General features: G+C 35.4%; 1 protein-coding gene across 1 annotated transcript in view; it reads left to right on the top strand.

Moving 5' to 3' along the window:
* Positions 1-1,048: 1,048 nt before the first annotated feature.
* Positions 1,049-20,063, top strand: part of LOC132130454 (dymeclin-like) — a 75,418-nt gene continuing 56,403 nt past the window's right edge. The window contains exons 1-8 of the mRNA XM_059542167.1: positions 1,049-1,275; positions 2,590-2,790; positions 4,123-4,175; positions 4,468-4,561; positions 7,111-7,244; positions 8,180-8,252; positions 12,661-12,786; positions 14,279-14,418. Coding sequence (XP_059398150.1) covers positions 2,651-2,790; positions 4,123-4,175; positions 4,468-4,561; positions 7,111-7,244; positions 8,180-8,252; positions 12,661-12,786; positions 14,279-14,418 — 760 coding nt within the window. The 5' untranslated portion in view covers positions 1,049-1,275; positions 2,590-2,650. The remainder of the gene's footprint in view (positions 1,276-2,589; positions 2,791-4,122; positions 4,176-4,467; positions 4,562-7,110; positions 7,245-8,179; positions 8,253-12,660; positions 12,787-14,278; positions 14,419-20,063) is intronic.

The following is a 20,063-nucleotide window of genomic DNA, read 5'->3' as shown; positions in this document are numbered from 1 at the left end:
ATTTAGAAATTTTCTCTGCAAAATTGGCGTTGTTTTTGCCATTTTCAGAGGGTGGTACTTTAACAAACTCCTCCTAGAGATTTATTCAGATCAACACCAAACTTGGTCAGTTAAATCTAAAGGCCTTTGCGATGTTAAATTGTGAAGATCTTGAGGTTTCGTTAAAGGGCGTGTCCATGGCGGCCTGGCAAATTTCGATGTTTCGCCATGAAAAAGGAAGTTGCTGTAACTCAGACATACAATGTCCAATCTGCCCCAAACTTCACATGTTAGATAAGACTTCTGCCCTTAACAGATCTACATGCCCATATTCAGTTATAGTCATAGTGCCACCTGCTGGCAACAGGAAGTGACATGTTTTACGCTGCGACAAACTACTCCTAGAAATCTTTTGACATTAATGTATGTTTTTGTGGTCAGTCTAATCTAAAGGCCTGTGCAATGTTAAATTGCGGAGATCTTCAGTTTTTGTTAAAGGGCGTGTCCATGGCGCCATGACAAAATTTGATGTCTCGCCACAGCAAGAGAAGTTGTTGTAACTCAGGCATAAAATGTTCGATCTTCCCCAGACTCCGCATGTTCGATAAGAGTCCTGGCCTGAACACATCTGAAGGCCAATTTTCCACTATAATGATAGCGCCAACTGCTGGCAACAGAAAGATTGTCACATATATGGAATAATCATTGATATATTCCACTTATATTTATGAGTTTAAATGCATATTTCTGACCGTTCGCCTATTTACTAAAGCCACCCGCTGCCGGTGAGCCCGGGTGCGAGGGCCCGTTCATCGCTGCTTGCAGCTTTAATTGACACTGTTTTCCTAATGAATGCTGTTCAGTTGCTTTGACGCAATGTATTTTGTTTAAAGCGCTATATAAATAAAGGTGACTTTGACTTTGACTTTGTAGCATATCTGAATCATTAACAAAAGTCTGCATTCCTTAAGGGAATGTATAATTATTTTTTATTAGTTCGTGCGTTTAGAATTCTAATTAACATTCATGAGGCGGATTCTCCTCCTCGGTCTGATTGGAGCGTTATCCTGCGCGTGCGCGGCGAGGTCAGTCGTCACGAGCGTCAGTGGCGACGTGGAAATGCAGAGCTAGTAGACTCAATACAGCGTCAACTTCCACTGAAAAACACACTTTACTGGACGTTTACCATCACTTATCAGAACTCATTTACTTTTATTCGTCTGAGGATACATAGTTACCTGTCCAGCAGACCGCGAGTGGCTTTTCTGAAGCGCTGTCAAATCTGATAATCATCAAGTAAGTCATGCTGGCCGTTAGCTATCTAGCATATTAGCATGTAAGCTAACGTGTTTACAATGGATTTTTCCATTCTCTTCAGTCTGCAGGCTAATTGTTGCTAAGTCTATAGCTGCCTGGATACTTATTAACTTCTACATTGGCAGTTGAATACCTAGAAATACTCGTATAAAATGAATATTTAACCGTATTCTAGTTATCTTGTTTGCAGTGCATATAAAATCAGTGAAGTGGGTAATTTGACAGTTAACGTTAGCTGAGGAAAGCCCAAACTGTCAAAGTAAATAAGCTAAATGAATATAGAATATTTTTATTTTTTTATTAGACAATAGACCTTACATACAACAATAACATGGCATCCAAAAAGATAACAATAAACATTATTGGTTTATATCGAACATTTTTATTAATCACTCTCAGCTAACTGTGTGACGTCATAATTAGTCTGTGTATAGTCTGTGTCTGTGCCTATACAGTGGAGAATTTGTGTTTATTGTATTGTAATGTGTACGTTGTACAGACTATAGTCTAAATTTGGCAGGACCAGTTTAACCCCTAAAGTCCTGCAGGGGTTTTTAATATGTATTCTGTGTAGACCATTCATTGTGTATTTACCTCTAGTCTTTCTTTTGTCACCTGTAATGGTGATCGCAGTGCTGGATTGCATTGAGTTAATTATTGATTTCAGTCTGTGTGTTTACAGTAGCCCTGAAACAGTGAAGCTGCAAGATTCTGTGCACCTTTTCATCTCAAAATCTGTCAAGAACTGCTTAAACGGAAAAAAGGGTTTACTTATAATTTTTCAAATGTCACATACATTTTCTTTAGGAAAAATATATATTGTAATTGCATCCTTAAGATTATGGGGTGACACATGATTTCAAATTATGATATATTGATTTCTAAATGTAAATTTTGTTGGATTGATTGGAAAGTGATTCCACCTGAAGCTGTAAATGAGCTTTCTCAAGTCAAGAGAGTTCACACCATCTTCTGTGATCACTTGATATGAACCAGGATGTTTAACCAAAACCTCCACCTTCAGAGACACAGTGTTACAATCCACATCGGGGAATGTGAAACGATGGCACGTTAACGATGTGTGTGTAAAGGGTGTGTGCTTAACAAAGAGGTGTGTGTAGGGAACTGTGTCTACCCATCAAACCCGTTCCATGCGTGTTGACTCTTGCAAATGCATAAGGTTTCATGTTTAGTGTAATAATCAGGTGTAATTTTAAATTAAAATGTAATTTTAGCACCTTAAATATCCTTAAATATCCTTCATTAGGTCACTGAAAAACGGTATTTCTCCAGGTTTCGTTTCCCTCGGCTGATGATGAGGCTCTGAGGAAGTCTCTGGTGGTTTTCGAAGGCGATGGGTGCAAACACCAGTCAGCTGAGCGACCTGTCGGAGAGCCAGAGCATCCGCGCTCTGATTGGTCCAGACGCCATCTCAGAGAATGAGCCCTTCTGGAACCAGCTGATCTCATTCACCTTCACCAGCCCCACCTGCAGGTGAGACGCTCCCCAGACCCCCATCACCGATGTCCCACACACACTCATATCCATTCAGATGCAAACTTGTCACCTTTCAATGGTATCCGTATTGGCCAATACTGAGCCCCAGATATCAGAATCGCTATTGAAGGTGAAAAAGCATCCCTACACTTTATGAAAATAAGCTCTGCTTTGATTGGCTAACCTTTTCATATGTGAAAGGAGTGCCTTCTTGATGCTGCTGAGTACTGCATAATGGGTGTTGATCTGTAAATGTAGGTGGTGTCCTATGTTAATGTACTAAATCAATTGAATATTCACAATAATTAAATTTAAAATTTCGTTAAAAATACAGAAGCAAACTCGCAGCAGCTCTTTAGTGTCAGCGGAAGAATGACAGACAAACACAAGCTGACCTGATACTATATCTGCTGTTTATATAAAAGGTAATCTAGATGGATAAAGTTGATTTCTGAGTCTGTTATGCTGCATGTTGTCCATCATATTTAGTGCTTTTTTACTGTTATAATGAATTGCTAACAGTTGCACCAGATGTTTTAAATTTTAAATGATTTGATATCAAAATAATGGACAAATGTTGTGTTTTGTGGCTTAAAAAGCCGTGGATCAGTAGCGGACTGCAAACGCGTCCTGTGTGAAAGCACAATGAGTCCGTGCTGCTTCTGCACCACATACGTAACGCACTCGGACTGCAGACGCACTGCAGACGCACTGCAGACGGATTATATGTGAAACAGGCGTCAGGCTCATCTTCTGCTCTCTCAGTGTGGAGGTTATATGAGAGATGAACACCAGAGGGAGGCAGAGAGTCTCACATCACCATCACTGTTTCAGCATCTCTTGCTTTTATAGAAATATTCATGCTCATTATGACTCGACGGGTTGCTCTGGATTATTAAGAGTTTGCTCCAATATGATTGAAGGCACTTTGGTGTTTCACGTCGTTTCGCACGTTTCGTCACGTGTTTTCGTTGTGAGAACTATTAAATGTGTAATGCTGTTGTCAACACATTTAACAGCATAAAAATGTGCATAAAAAGGTGATTTGACCTTCTCGGCTGTACCTAATAAAAATCATCCAGACATATTAGACATAATCTATTAAAGTGTTTTCAACAAACTACTTTTAATAATGTATCTGTACCTTGCATTTTGCATGCATGCATGCAACCAAGAGTTCGCATAATGACCTGACTTACTTTATGAAAGATTATGCATTAAACATTGCTTTATAAATGTAATAAGTAAAGCCGTGTGATTTGACTGCAACACACACTGCTTTGATATTCCTCTCATCTGACGATTATCTCTCTGTCTGTGTGTTTGCAGTGCTGATGCTAAACTCCTGGAGGAGGCTGTCGTCCCGCTGGCGAAGACTCTGAGTATGTGTGTTTGTATAATTTACTGCCGTTTCATTACAGCCGTCTGTACAAAGAGATGGCCGCTGATTTCAAACCCACTGTCTTGTGAAATAAAGGTCTGTAATTTCAGGCCCTGTGTGCACATAAATCCACATGATTCAAATGATTAGCGATCCCAGGCCAGCTCTGCTTTTATGATGTGCTGTATGTAATTGAATGCATTCTGTTGATCTGGTTAAGGAGCTCTTATCCTGAAACCCTAAAGATGGGCAGCGATGTTTTGTGTTTTTGATCATCTGTCTGTCCTTTATAGTTCAGAACAACCCCAGGTCTGGGAACTTCAGGGCGCTGGTGAGAGTTTTTCTCAGCAGAACCAAAGAACTGAAGATTTCCACAGAATGCCAAGAGTAAGTGAGATCCCTCTTCAATAATGTGTGCATATAAGAGTATTTTTTTATATATAGTATTTAAAACCTGTTGCATGAAAACCGAAATACTCAACACTGATTCTCATTCACTTTTCTCCATGAATGATGCGTTTCCACAGTTATTAACATTGTACATTTTCTTTAAAAAAGTTGAAGTACATTTATAACACTGTATTTGTGTTTTATTATCTTGCCATTAAATTAAGAGAAACTAGTTAACACCGCTGACATCTCTCTCTTTAATCAATCTCTGGATTTTTTTTATTTGGAAAGTCATAGAAAAATGCATTCTTGGCTTTTTTCATTTGCTTTTCGGGGAAATGGGAATGCAAAAAAATCATATTTGTTGTAGTTTCCATTCACCAGCGTAGAAGTTTATCCAGTTATGACAACTTTTGCTTCCGAGAACCTGGAAATATAAAACAGTTTCATAATATTACATTTAGAAGTTTGGCTTATTCCATTTTTATTTATTTGCACATTACGTGTTTTTGCATCAAGCAGGTACATGTTTTTTGTAACGTTTCTGTATGCATTGTTTTAAACCTTATCCTAAATTTAGCAGAAAGTTGTAAATTTATTTTTATTTCTGCAAGAAAATGTTTTTTGCACAATAACAAGTAATCACAATACCCAATATAAAACTGCTGGTTGTCTGCTGTATTTCCAGCACAGCTGGTCAAAGATCAAATGACATCAGTTAGTATGATTTAAGGTCTTTTTTGGTAGTCATCAGTGTTATTTTAATATACTTCAGAAACTAATCATATTTTTTTCTTTTTTTGTGTAGTAAATTTTTTTGTAATTTTGCAGGGTTTATATATATATATATATATATATATATATATATATATAAATATAAATATGCATGCACAGATTTTAGAATTGTTTTTATTATCAAGTTAAATAAGAATAAGAAATGTTATTTAAATAATCGTAAATAGCTAAAATAATATGAGCAATTTTTTAAATATTTTATTTCAAGTAACAAAGTTGTTTTTTAACTGTTAATTTTAGTTAATGATAATAACCCTGGTAACAATTTCTATACAACGTGTACAAAGTGAATCAGACAATTTTTAGTGAACATAATGGGTTTTGTGTGTGAAAGTGGCTATTGAGATTCAGTGTTTGTGGTTCTCAGATGCTCAGAAACTCTGTGAGATTGAGAAATATATTCTTTTTAAGCATCTTTTCCCACACAGGCTTTTCTGACACTCACTAGTCACTCAGGACTTATACCATTAGGATGTTTTCTGATGTGATTTTCCCATGGGAATAGCCACGGTGCAGCCCACAGCGTCACACACACACACACACACACACACCGCCAGAGCTGATGTTTGTGTTGCTGTAGCATCAATCCAGAGCAGGGAGTGACCCACCACACATGTGAACCGGCAGACTCTGAGAATATTTCTCATCTGAACTGTGCAGAGATCAAACCCTTCTGATCCAGGATCAGCTGATGCACTCCAACAAAACATTTAAGGTCTAAAATTAAGATTTATGTATTTGATGCATTTAGATCAAGCAGTTTCAATCTAAACAAACTAATAAACTTTATTTAAAATTTCATATTTGTCATGCAGAAATCAGACCGGTCAAATTTCTCTCATAATACTAATGAACTAAATGTGTTTTAAATGCACAACAACCAGCTTTTTATATTTGTCATCAATAAATCCAGTTTGTTTCAATCTCTTAGTTTAAATAATTCAATATTGCTCATTCTACAGCTAGAATTGGTCATGCATGTATATTTACTGAAAGAGAAAAATTGCCTGTAGGTGATTATGTGAAGTCTTTTGTAAGTGTGTCTTAAAAGAGCGTCCTGCTCTAAATGCTACTAGAAAATGTTTTTACTCAGAAAGTACATTAGACTTTTTTTTTTCTCCTAGGGAAATTTAAGAATTTCAATTGGTATAATTATGAAGATTATTATCAGTCTTATCATGTTACAGTTTATCGGAGCTGTGAATATAGCTTTTGATGCTGATATGGCGTAAAATGATAAATAAATCTTCTGCTTGTTTGCACAATTAACATATTTATGTTGATTCTGAGCAATGTTAATAAATGTTTTTTAAAATATGATTATTTAAATAATCAAATGGATGCAAATAGTTAATAATAAACTATGCAGTGATTTTTGTGTGTGTGCAGAAATCTTAACGGTTTAAATATGTCTGATAAAAAAAAGCTCAAATTAATGCATCCAGTTGGATGTAGTTTTATTTGTAATTCATATACATAAACCCTAAATTTCTCATTTTTGAGTGCTTATATCTGCAGGTATGAGCTGTTCCTCCCTGTTAATCAGTGTGTGGTGACAGTCTGAGTGTGTGTTGTTTTAGTAAAGGATGATCCCAAACCACTGCCAGGGTAAAGCAGTGTGTGTGTGTGTGTTTTGATCATGAACCGCAGGGTGTGTGTGTGAGAGATGTTCAGCCACAGTTCACAGGCTGCTGTAGATCAGTAATTATCTATGACTCTCTCTCTTTCTCTCTCTCTCTCTCTCTCTCTAGTCAGTTGTTCATCTGGCAAGCCCATAATGCTTTGTTCCTGGTGCGCTGTTTGCTGAAGGTCTTCATCAGAGAGATGAGTGAAGAAGAGCTGCACTTACAGTTCTCCCACCAGGAGAGGGCGCCGGGAACCTACGGTAACACACACAAACTCAATTCATTTATTCTAATTCATTTGTCCATTCAGTTATATTTGACCCTCACAAATATAGTTCACACACAAATACTTTTTTTTTTACCTTAATGATTGTTTTGGTCACACTTTACTTGAGCTAAAAAGAAGGAATAGATTTTTTTTTTACAGTTTTTATTAATCTTTGTTAATGCTAATTAATAAAAACACAATTCTACATTTTTTGCTCATGTACATTTATATTTACAGATGTTCCAACAGGAAAGTTTTGTCAGATTCAACTTGCGTTTTGAGACTGTGTCCACTAGGGCTGTGCGATTAAAAATTTTTGCGTATCGATAATTATCAAATCTTTATTTCTGTAAAGTTTAAAGACAGATTTTTGCTCCTAAGTGAAAGTTGTAGAAGAACATGACAAAAACTTTACATTTTGAATTCTTTACTCTTTTCCGGTCATTTCCCCTTAACAAAATAAATATCCAAATAAAAATTATTAATTGCATTTATATTATTAATTGCAATTAAATGCATTTTCTAATGAGTGATATTGTTTCAGATCATGAAACGGGTTTGTGTTCCTGTCTTTGATGCACATCTCCAGCAAAGTTTGCAATGCATAATACATAATAAAGATTAAAAATATTATGTATTTTTGTCTCTTAGAAATGCACATTTGACAGTAGTAGCAGCTTGAGTTAGGATGCAGATGTAAATTCATGTTCATCATCAAAACAGTACCGTCCTTAATAATTGTAACAGCCTCATTTAACTTTAATTTAATTGAATTATTCGGACTGTTTGAGATTTATTAACATTAGCCATTGGTCTAGCCATTGCAGCATATATTTAGATCATGATAACCTCAGTTAAAACCTGTGCAGTTAGTGTTTTGAAGTTGTGTGTGTGTGTGTGTGTGTGTGTGTGTGTGTGTGTTTAAAGACTCCATCTGTGAGGATCTTCTGGAGGAGCTGGTCTCTAATTTGGTGCATCTCATCGTTGAAGTGCCGCTTCTGTGAGTACCGGAGAAGAACTGTGTGTTTGTCTTGTGAAAGCGAAGTGATGATGTATGTCTCCGTGTGAGAGGGATGTGTGCGTGTGTTATAGTCGTGATCTGTGACGGGTCTCTCACGTACAGTGTGTGAAGGTCAACTCTGACTCAAACATTGAGGTGCCACTGTCATTATTCACACACTAATGTATTTTCAAACATTTGTCCATAAAGTTATAAGTAGGACTAACTAGCATCGTGCCACCTGATCTGTTTTTTAAAACTTGAACTTGCATATTCTCTCCTATGTCATCCGCTGGACGCCAATCTCTCATGAAATCACGTATGACAGTTACCGGGAAGCTAGAAATTATGGTTTAAGGCCTTTATTAACCCTCCGAAGCCATGTGGAGCACTGTTAATGATGGATGGACGCACTTTTTTATAGGCTACTCACTGGCATTTTAAAGCTTGGAAGGGCCAGGATGTTTTTTAATATAACTTGGATTGTATTTGTCTGAAAGAATAAAGCCATAAACGCCTATAATGGCTTGAGGGTGAGTAAATCATAGGGTAATTTTAATGGAATGGTTCACACACAAATTCAAATATACTCATACTAAGTCCATCCAAGATGTAGATGAGTTTGTTTCTTCATCAGATTTGGAGAAATGTAGCATTGCATCACTTGCTCAGCAGTGGATGCACTGCAGTGAATGGGTGCCGTCAGAATGAGAGTCCAAACAACGGATAAAAACATCACAATAATCCACAGCACTCAATTCCATCAGTTCATGTCTTGAGAAGCCAAAAGCTGCGAGTTTGTAAGAAACAAATCCATCATCAAGATGTTAATTTCCAGCTAAGATATGAGTTCATCTATAATAATGCTTTCTCCAGTGAAAAAGCCTTCTGGTCTGAATCAGGAGAGAAATCTGCACAGATCAAGCGCTGGTTTACACGCTAAAACAGCTCTAAACAGATATGTGGCTGGATTTTGATGTAAGAGACAACAGGAGATGGATTTTTTTCCACTGGAGGAAGCATTATAATAGATTCGGATCTCGTATTTTGGGCATAAGCAACAGTTTAAAGTTAAAACGCCTTAATGATGCATTTGTTTCTTATAAACACACAGCTTTTTGCTTCTCCAGTCATGAACCGATGGACTGGAGTGTTGTGGAGTGTTTTTATCAGCTGTTTGGACTCATTCTGACGGCACCCATTCACTGCAGAGCATCCACTGGTGAGACAGTGATGCAATGCTGAATCTGCTCCATTCCACGACTACATCTCGAAAGGATTGAGGGTGAGCATATATTCAGGAAATGTTCATTTTTGGGTGAACTATTCCTTTAAAAATGGCGCAAAACGGTCCGTTTTTTTGAAACTCGCAGTGTTTTCTCCACTCGCCCTGAGCGCCCATGTGTCTCGTCAGACCTCTGTGTGACCCGCTGTCATTTACACACCTGAGTGAAGGACACCTTCATGCATGAAGCCATGATTTATTGAGTGACGCCCTTCACACACACACAAACACAGCGGCACTGCATTATTCAGCTCTCCTTCTGTGTGGTTCTAGTGTTTTTATGTATTTAAAGGACAGATTGATTTATCTGCTCTCATGAATGTCAATCTGTTTGCTGTTTTCCAGAGCGTCCTTGTGTTCCACCCAGCTTCTAAAAATCGTATTAAATCCAGATGAGTTGTGCGGCGCTGATGTTGGAAAAGCATCATGTGTTTCTCTCTCCATTTAGCCATTTAATTGCCCGTTTACCTTATTAATATGCATTTGTGAGTTTATTAAACACAATTAATAAGTGAATCTACTTCATTATAACGAAGAAAACTATAAAGTGCATTACAAAGAAGAAAACTCCTGATTTAAATCGATAACTCAAGTAATTGAATCTAATTGCTAGTGCACTCTCTCCAAGTTTGCAGCACATTCACACGGTCTATATCAATAAATATTCCAGATATTATCTTCAAAAATAACCAAATTAAGTGATAAAAAAGAGATTATCACCTAACATCTGCATACAGACAGTCTTGACCAACTAGACATAATTGAAAATGTTATATTGTGGATTTGATTAATTATGAATTTTTATGTGATCAGTTTGTTTGGGTCATGTTTTTACATATTAATATTTTATTTTATATTAATTTATTTTAATATTTGTATTATATTTGCATAAAATGTATTTATTTTAATTTTTTCATTTTATGCATTGTATAATGCACCGTTAATTAATTCATATTTATTTATTTACTATATTCATTAGTATTTATACAAAAAATATTAAAATATTTGGGTGAAATGTGATCTGGATGTGTGAGATTCATCCAAATGTAATTATTTTTTTTTTATATTTGTATTTGTTACAATATTGTTGTTTCCAATGTTTTATAAAAGCAATAAGTTAATAATTTACATAATAAAAAAGAGATCATGTATGTTAGTCAACACTTGCATACAGACGATCTTGACAAATAAAGAGGCTGAGTTTGCAAATCAGAAGAAAGTGAGGAACATCACGTAAAAATGATGGCAAGTTTAATTCGGGTTTGAAATGAAGTGTGTTAATTTTGCTGTCTCACATAAGACAGTGGGTTGTGTAGTAGTTGTATTGTAACAGAGTGCAGTCTGCTGTTGTTGTCCCATGTGTGTTTCTGTTGCCGTTTGTCTCGTTTCCTCACTACATGCTGAATGAGAGAAGTCAGGTGCGGGTCACATTCAGAGCCTTGCTACGTGTTTTTGAGCGATTCTGTAGATGGAGACCGGATTCTTATCGCGCTGTTGTGAAGGATATTGTGAAATGTTGCTCAAATTACCACACCGATCATAACAAGAAATAGAAAAGCTGCAGAGACACAGTACAGTAGAGCATTTCTACTGTGCAAGATGAGGTTTCTGATCAACCAGAAACCATTTACATGTTGTTCCAAAGTTTATCCTTCTATAAAACACAATAGATAATGTTTAGCTGCTCTTTTTCATACAATTAAAATATACATACAATGAAAGGATATAAATGCACCATAAAGGAAGTCCATATGAACTCCGAGGCCATGCAAGAAAGGACCGACCGAAATTTAAGGCTCACAGTTATGCATTTCATCGCTCTCCGATGGTAAAACTTGCATGTCCACTTTTGGCAAAATACTTTTTACAATAGATGGCAGATTTGTGTTAACAGAAAGTCTTCATTGAGAAATTATTTTCTGCATATTTTTTATTTTGAATTAAAAAAAGGCCAACATGGAATTAATGCGCTCAGTTTGGCACGTCTGACCTTGTTTAAGTCTATTAGTCAGAATTCACAATCCCACAATCTGAACATGAAAACACCGTCTGAGTCGAGTCAAGTCCCCTCAAATCATTGTGGAGTCTGGAGTGATAGTGTTTTTAAATTGCACACTTGTTAACTTGTTTTGTAATACGTTGTATTTTAATAATCAAAACAATTCAAAGCATTGAAATAATATTGAAAAAAGATATTAGTTATGATTTTATGTGTTCTTAGGCCAAGTTTGTGGAGTTAGATCGGTTTTAGTTGCAAAAACTAAATCCTGCAGAAAACACTGCGTGTGTGTGTGTGTTTGTGTGTGTGTGTGTGTGTGTGTGTGTGTGTGTGTGTGTGTGTGTGTGCGTGCGTGCGTGTGTGTGTGTGCTTGGAGAATGATAGGGGGTACTGAGTTTACTTTAGGAGTTCATTATACTGTGAATGTGATAACATCATCTTCATATCAAAGTCATATTGCACCGAATTTAATTTTGCTTTGAAAATGATGCCAAGATGCCTAATATTTTAATGATCAGACAATGTTTCATTTTAACAAAATATACAAAGCTTTTTATTTTTTTATTTATGTATGTTTATGGTTTTTTTTTGTTGCTTTTTTTGCTTTTTGTGTGTGTTTGTTTAGATTTTTTTGTTTGGGTTTTGTTTAGATTTTCATTTTGTGTCCGCTATTTTTGGCTTTTTTTTTTTTTTTTGGTTTATTTGAAAATCTGGAATCTTAAGGGTGCAAAAAATTGTAAATATTGAGAAAATCACCTTTAAAGTTATCCAAATTAAGTCTTTAGCAATGCATATTATTAATAATTTTTTATATGTATATATTTATGGTAGGAAATTTACAAAATATTTTCACAGAACATGATCTTTACTTAATATCCTAATCATTTTTGGCATAAAAGAAAAATCGATATTTTTGACCCATACAATGTATTTTTGGCCATTGCTACAAATATAACTGTGCAACTTAAGACTGGTTTTGTCCTGCAGGGTCACCATCTGTCTTTTACAGTCTTATAAAACTGAAAACTCTCTTGACCGTGGTAAAATCACTGTAATGCACAGCAGTGATTGGCTCATTACCATAAATGCCTGCATTAATGTTGCTCATGTGTCCGTTTCTGTAGCGACATCACCTACAACATCCTGTTTGAAGCTGTGACCACCCTCCTAGTGCTGCTGTCCTATCAGCTCTTCCACAAAGAGGTTCTGAGGGAGGGGCTTATTTACGGCTACCTGACCAGAGGACGATGGTGAGCAAAAAACCCTTGTTGCATTGAAACATCTCTATATCTTTAACCATGTGCATGTAAAGGACTACACGTCTGATAATGCAAAAGACTAGTAATTAAACTAATTGTTAGGCACAGTTATTCTACACATCTGAATAGATTCATCTAATTGAGTTCCAGTGATGCATCATAAACTTCTGAACTTGAGCACCAGAGCTGATACAAGTGAAAAGTTGTTGCCTACCGCGGTGTTTTATTCTTCTGAAGTTTGTCCCAGTGTGATATTGTGGCCCCCTGACCGCATTACCAGAAGGAAGACTGTCAAGTGCTGCTATTTCATATGCAAATGAGGGTGTTCATTAATTCACCAGATGCTCTCGTCTGGAGCTTTGCTTGAGTTCACCCGGAGGGCTCGTTTGCATCGCACCAGTGATACCGAGCTTTTAAAGTTCTTTTGTTAGCCGTTCAGCATTGCAGCTGAGCTTGCACGACTGAAGTCGTTGACGAACACTCGTCAAATCTCACCAGTGTCTTTAGGACTGAGACGGACTCCATGCAAATACATGGCAGAAAAGACATCTAGCCACACAAGCGGCTTTGTGCAAATGAACACTGATAATAATACATCATTCCATCAATTTCTAGAAACCAAAAATACAGACATTTCCATGTTACTTTAATTCAATATATTTCTCTTGATATTCTTTATGTTTGGTTCAACCCAAAGCTATACTGAACATATCATTTTTTTTTCTCCAGTTTTCAGATTCTTTTTTTATGTTCTTGTAATCAAAAAAAGGAACAACAAACTACTTTTAATCTTGACTTTTAAAATGTCAAAATAGAACTTGACTACATTATGCATCTGTATATATGCCACTTATAACTTATTTTATATGTTTAGAACTGTGTTATATTTTTATTCGTTTTATCGTTTATTTATTTATTTATTTATTTGACCATCCATTTACTGCTGCCATGATCATTAGAAAATGTACGTTTATGTTGCTTCTAAATCAAATACTGTTTACCATCACATTTTTGACTAAAAAGCCAAATGTACATAGAAAAGAGGCGTGTTTGACATTGAAATTGACTTAATATAAATATTTTTAAGGCACAACACTACACCAGCACAGGTTTTAATGAGATATTTAATTATGGTTTTGTGTATAGTTATAGCTTTCAAAAGTGTTTTCTAAAAAGTTCCTTTAGGATTATTTAAATAATATTTATTCATAATTTAAATGATATTTTCTGTTTTAATTATAGTGTGCTTAAATTTTTATTTTATAAACATTACATATATATATATATATATATATATATATATATATATATATATATATATATATATATATATATATGTATATATGTATATTACATTTTCATGTCAACTCTTTAATTTAATATTTATGATCTGTTTTTTTAGATGTTATAGTTTTAGTTAACAGTAACGTGCATAAGTGTTTACTGAATATAGTAGGTTTGCTAATTCTCTCTCTGTCTGTAGTCTGTCTCTGACGAGTCGTCTGGTGAAGACGCTACTGTATAACTTCATCAGACAGGAGCAATGTCCTCCAGCCGCACATGTGCTGCAGACGCAGACAGACGGAGGAGGCCTGCTCTACGGACTCGCATCAGGAGTCGCCAGTGAGTTAAACACACTCTGTCCTGATCTCACGCCTATTAAACACATTGCTCCTGTTTGTCATTTGAGTTAAATATATTATTATTATGACATTGAAGCAATACAGTTTTATTCCTTTTTGTTTGATGCACCAAGCTTTTTAACCAGATTTGTGAATGAATCATTCAGATCTGAATCAACTGATTCACTGAAAAGATTCATTTTTTAAGGTAAGCTTTTCCTTGAGTAGTGTATATAAGCACTGAACTTCACACACTGGCTCTGGATGACTGTGGTGAGGTGAGTTTGTCGGTTATAATTTGCTTAAATGATGCCTGTGTCCGGGTCTCTAGAGGTTGAACAGGGTCTGATTACTCTTTCACATAATAATATTTGTTTTAGTTGTAAATAAACCCTTCAGTCTGTTTCTCCTGAATTTGCATGTGAAAATACCCCACATGAATTTGATTCATATGCCCATTTGGTTCAGCTTGGTCTTTTATCACTCTGATAAAGGGTTTCAGATTTTATTTTATTTTATTTTATTTTTTACTTTTCACACTTTTCATTGTATGGACTCTTGGCTGGATCATTGACTTAATATAGAGTTACACAATCCTCCAATTTAGTTGTTTAATGTGTTCTGTTTTTTTTTTTTTTTAGTTTTTGAATCAATTTATATATATATACATATATATATATATATATATATATGTGTATATATATATATATATATATATATATATATATATATATATATGTATATATATATATGTATATATATATATGTATATGTATATATATATATGTATATATATATACATATATACATACATATATATATATATGTATATATATATACGTATATATGTATATATATGTATATATGTATATATATATATATATATATATGTATATATGTATATATATATGTATATATGTATATATATATGTATATATATATTAGGGGTGTAACGATACGCGTATTCGTATTGAACCGTTCGGTACGAGGCTTTCGGTTCGGTACGCGGTACGCATTATGGACCGAACGGTTCATTGGACTAATTAATTATATTTGGAAAATAAAAAAAATTGTGAAATGTAATGATATGCGTTCAACAAGGTAGCCCAATAACCCAAACGACGTAACAGGCAACGCCCCTGACACCCCCGAAGAAGAAAAACTTATATGTTTATGTTAGGCTACTCAGTCAGGCGCTCGCTCACTCAGTACGCGCTGAAGGCTCGTTGCAAAATGGCCAATGCGTTTAACAGACCAGAAATAGAAGATCCTCCAATAACCACTTTGGATTCCCTGTAAGCTATAATGATGATGGCAAGAGAGTGGTGGATAAAAAAAAAACAACGATATGTCGCATCTAGGGTACACCAGCGGGAATACCAAAAAAAAAAACACCAGCGGGAATACTTGAAACATGTCAACTCATTTACGCCGACATCACCTTAGTGTGTCAGTATCTGGGAAAAGACGAAAAAGGAGAAACATAAATGCAACAAACTATCCCTGCAGCATTTAGACAGACATTTCCAACGGATTCAAACAGGGCAAAAGACATCACCACGGCGATTGGTACATTTACGTTATAGCCGCGGATATGAGACCTTACTATTTACCATTCATTCTATCATCACCATTATAGCTTACAGGGAATCCAAAGTGCACCCAAACACCAGACCTGTTGGTTATTGGAGGATCTTCTATTTCTGGTCTGTTAAACGCATTAGCCATTTTGCAACGAGCCTTCAGCGCGTACTGAGTGAGCGAGCGCCTTACTCTGTAGTGGAAAACGTAGGTTTTAAGAACATGCTTAATGTAATTGAGCCCCGTTACAATATTCCTTCACGAGCCCATTTCAGACAGACCGTAATTCCTGCTTTGTTCCAAAAAACATAAGCCCTATAGAGAACCAATTGAGTAAAAACACACTCAATATAAAGAGTTATAGAGTTCCATATAAAAAGTTACATCTTTGTATTTGTTCATAACTAATACAACATTTTCATTTTTTTTGTAAGGAGCTGTTTTTGTTTTATACAGTATGCTGCTAAGAAAACACCATAGAAGATGTGTAAAGAAAAGCTCCATCATTGTTCAATGTAAAAAAAAAAAAAAACATACTTTGTTAGTTTTAATAAATAAAACATTTTTTAAAAATCAAGGAAATTTATCTGCCAATTTTTTCTTTTTGCTGTATCTAAAACGTACCGAACTGTGACACCAGTGTATTGTATCGAACCGAACCGTGAATTCTGTGAACTGTTACACCCCTAATATATTTATATATATGTATATATATATATATATATATATATATATATATATTTTATGTATGTATGCGTGTATATATATATATATATATATATATATATATATATATATATATATATATATATATATATATATATATATATATATACAGTACAGACCAAAAGTTTGGAAACATTACTATTTTTAATGTTTTTGAAAGTTTCTTCTGCTCATCAAGCCTGCATTTATTTGATCAAAAATACAGAAAAAACTGTAATATTGTGAAATATTATTACAACTTAAAATAATAGTTTTCTATTTGAATATACTTTTAAAAAATAATTTATTCCTGTGATGCAAAGCTGAATTTTCAGCATCATTCCTCCAGCCTTCAGTGTCACATGTAACATCAGTCTATCACATGATCATTTAGAAATCATTCTAATATTCTGATTTATTATGATTGTTGGAAACAGTTCTGCTGTCTCATATATTTGATGAATAAAAGGTTAAAAAGAACTGCATTTATTCAAAATAAAAAACAATTTCTAATAATATATATTCTCCATCTCCATCCATCTTCTTCCGCTTATCCGGGGCCGGGTCGCGGGGGCAGCAGTCTAAGCAGAGAACCCCAGACTTCCCTCTCCCTAGACAGTTCCCCCAGCTCTTCTGGGGGGACACCGAGGCGTTCCCAGGCCAGCCGGGAGACATAGTCTCTCCAGCATGTCCTAGGTCTTCCCCGGGGTCTCCTCCCAGTGGGACGCGCCCGGAACACCTTCCCGGGAAGGCGTCCAGGAGGCATCCGGAACAGATACCCGAGCCACCTCAGCTGACCCCTCTCGATGTAGAGGAGCAGCGGCTCTACTCTGAGCTCCTCCCGGGTGACTGAGCTTCTCACCCTATCTCTAAGGGATCGCCCAGCCACCCTGCGGAGAAAGCTCATTTCGGCCGCCTGTATCCGGGATTTTGTCCTTTCGGTCATGACCCAAAGCTCATGACCATAGGTGAGAGTAGGAACGTAGATTGACCGGTAAATCGAGAGCTTCGCCTTGCGGCTCAGCTCTTTCTTCACCACGACAGACCGGTACATCGACCGCATTACTGCAGAAGCTGCACCGATCCGTCTGTCAATCTCCCGTTCCATCCTTCCCTCACTCGTGAACAAGACCCCAAGATACTTAAACTCCTCCACTTGAGGCAGGAATATAATTCTAATAATATATATTCTTTACTATCACTTTTTATCAATTTAACACATCCTTGCTGAATAAAAGTATTGATTTTATAAAAAAAAAGAGAAAAAAAATGACTGACCCCAAATTACTGACCAGTAGTGTATATTGTTATTACAAAATATTTATATTTTAAAAACATAGCTTCTTTTTTTTTCTTTTTCTTTTTTTTACTTTTTATTCATCAAAGTATCCTAAAAAAGTATCACATGTTCTGAAAAAATATTAAGCAGCAGAACTGTTTCCAAAATTTGATAATGAATCATCATATTAGAATGATTTCTAAAGGATCATGTGATAATGATCCTAAAAATTCAGCTTTGCATCACAGAAATAAATGATAATTTAAAGTATAATACATTTAAAAACAATTATTTTAAATTGTAATAATATTTCACAATATTAATTTTTTTCTGTATTTTTGATCAAATAAATGCAGGCTTGATGAGCAGAAGAAACTTCTTTCAAAAACATTAAAAAATAATGTTTCCAAACTTTTGTTCTGTACTGTATATGTGTGTGTGTGTATATATATATATATATATATATATACACACGTGTGTGTGTGTGTGTGTGTGTATATGTATATATATATATATATATATATATATATATATATATATATATATATATATATATATATATATACACACGTGTGTGTGTGTGTGTGTGTGTGTGTGTATGTATGTATTATATTTTGTAGTTATAGTTTTAAATTTATTTTGGTAGTATTAAATGTACTTGGATGTCATGTGGCGATTACAAATATGTAAATAAATGGTCACTTCACGGAAGAGATTCAATTCAAGTTTATTTGTATAGCGCTTTTTACAATACAAATCATTACAAAGCAACTTTACAGAAAAAAATTACGCATCTACAATATTTAGTACCGTATTTTTCGGACTCTAAGTCGCACTTTTTTCATAGTTTGGCTGGTCCTGCGACTTATAGTCAGGTGCGACTTATTTATCAAAATTAATTTGACATGAACCGAGAGAAATGAACCAAGAGAAAATATTACCGTCTCCAGCCGCGAGAGGGCGCTCTATGCTGCTCAGTGCTCCTGTAGTCTACACTGAAGACATAGAGCGCCCTCTCGCGGCTGGAGACGGTAATGTTTTCTATTGGTTCTTGGTTGTAAATAAATGCGACTTATAGTCCAGTGCGACTTATGTGTGTTTTTTTTCCCTCATCATGACGTATTTTTGGACTGATGCGACTTATACTCAGGTGCGACTTATAGTCCGAAAAATACGGTAGTAGCTTATAAGTGGTGACTGTCAGTTTGTGCACGCATGACAGGATTTTTCAGAAAAAAGTTAGGAGATTAGGAGTTAGGAGATATTGCAAAGCATTTTAAAGCAAAGTTGTGGTTGATTTAGACTTCACATACAATCATAAGTAGAACAGGGCAATTAAATTGGTCTTTATTTTAGTCAAAAATATTAAGATGGTAGTTTAAGCAAGCTTAGTTTAAAAAAGCTTAATCGTAAATAAGACGCAATTAGACAATATTTGCATAAAATAATAATAATGAGAAGAAATATATATTTGCAACATCTGGTGGAGTGTTGAATGCTGCAAGCGCAAGCCCAAAGTAAGATTAGAACTAAAATTAAAACTAATTGTAAAAAAAAAAAGTTTGTTTAAACTTGAATGATTTAAAAACTATATCTAAACTGAAACTGGAAAACCAAGCAAAACCATTGCATTCAAATAAATGTAAACTGAAACCGTTGAAGCGGAATTAAATGAAGTCTTGAAATTAAATGAAAGAATTGAAAATATTAAAATCTAATTTGAAAGGTCTCATTTCTGTCTTTTTCTGTTCGGTTTCATTTCACAGTTAGTCAGAAGTGTGATAAGAGTCTAGAACTATATGCATCACCGACTGACACCCGACTGGCCAGAAGATACAAAATGAGCTTGTTAACAGCTGTGAGTCAGTGCCAAGATGACGTACCAGTGTGTGTGTGTGTGTGTGTGTGTGTGTGTGTGTGTGTTTGTGTGCAATCCAGACAGCGTGTCTTCATTGTCTGACGGGTAAATTAGGCTGGCTAAATGGAGACACAAGCCCTGTGTGTCAGTCCTGTCATCCTCAGTAGGAATTCTGGGCCTGATCCTGTTTCTGCTGCTGTGGGATGGAAAGATTCAGGCAGGA

Source organism: Carassius carassius, chromosome 47 (genome assembly GCF_963082965.1).
Source record: "Carassius carassius chromosome 47, fCarCar2.1, whole genome shotgun sequence".
Taxonomy (NCBI): Eukaryota; Metazoa; Chordata; class Actinopteri; order Cypriniformes; family Cyprinidae; genus Carassius; species Carassius carassius.
This window is presented reverse-complemented; position numbering and strand designations above follow the sequence as displayed.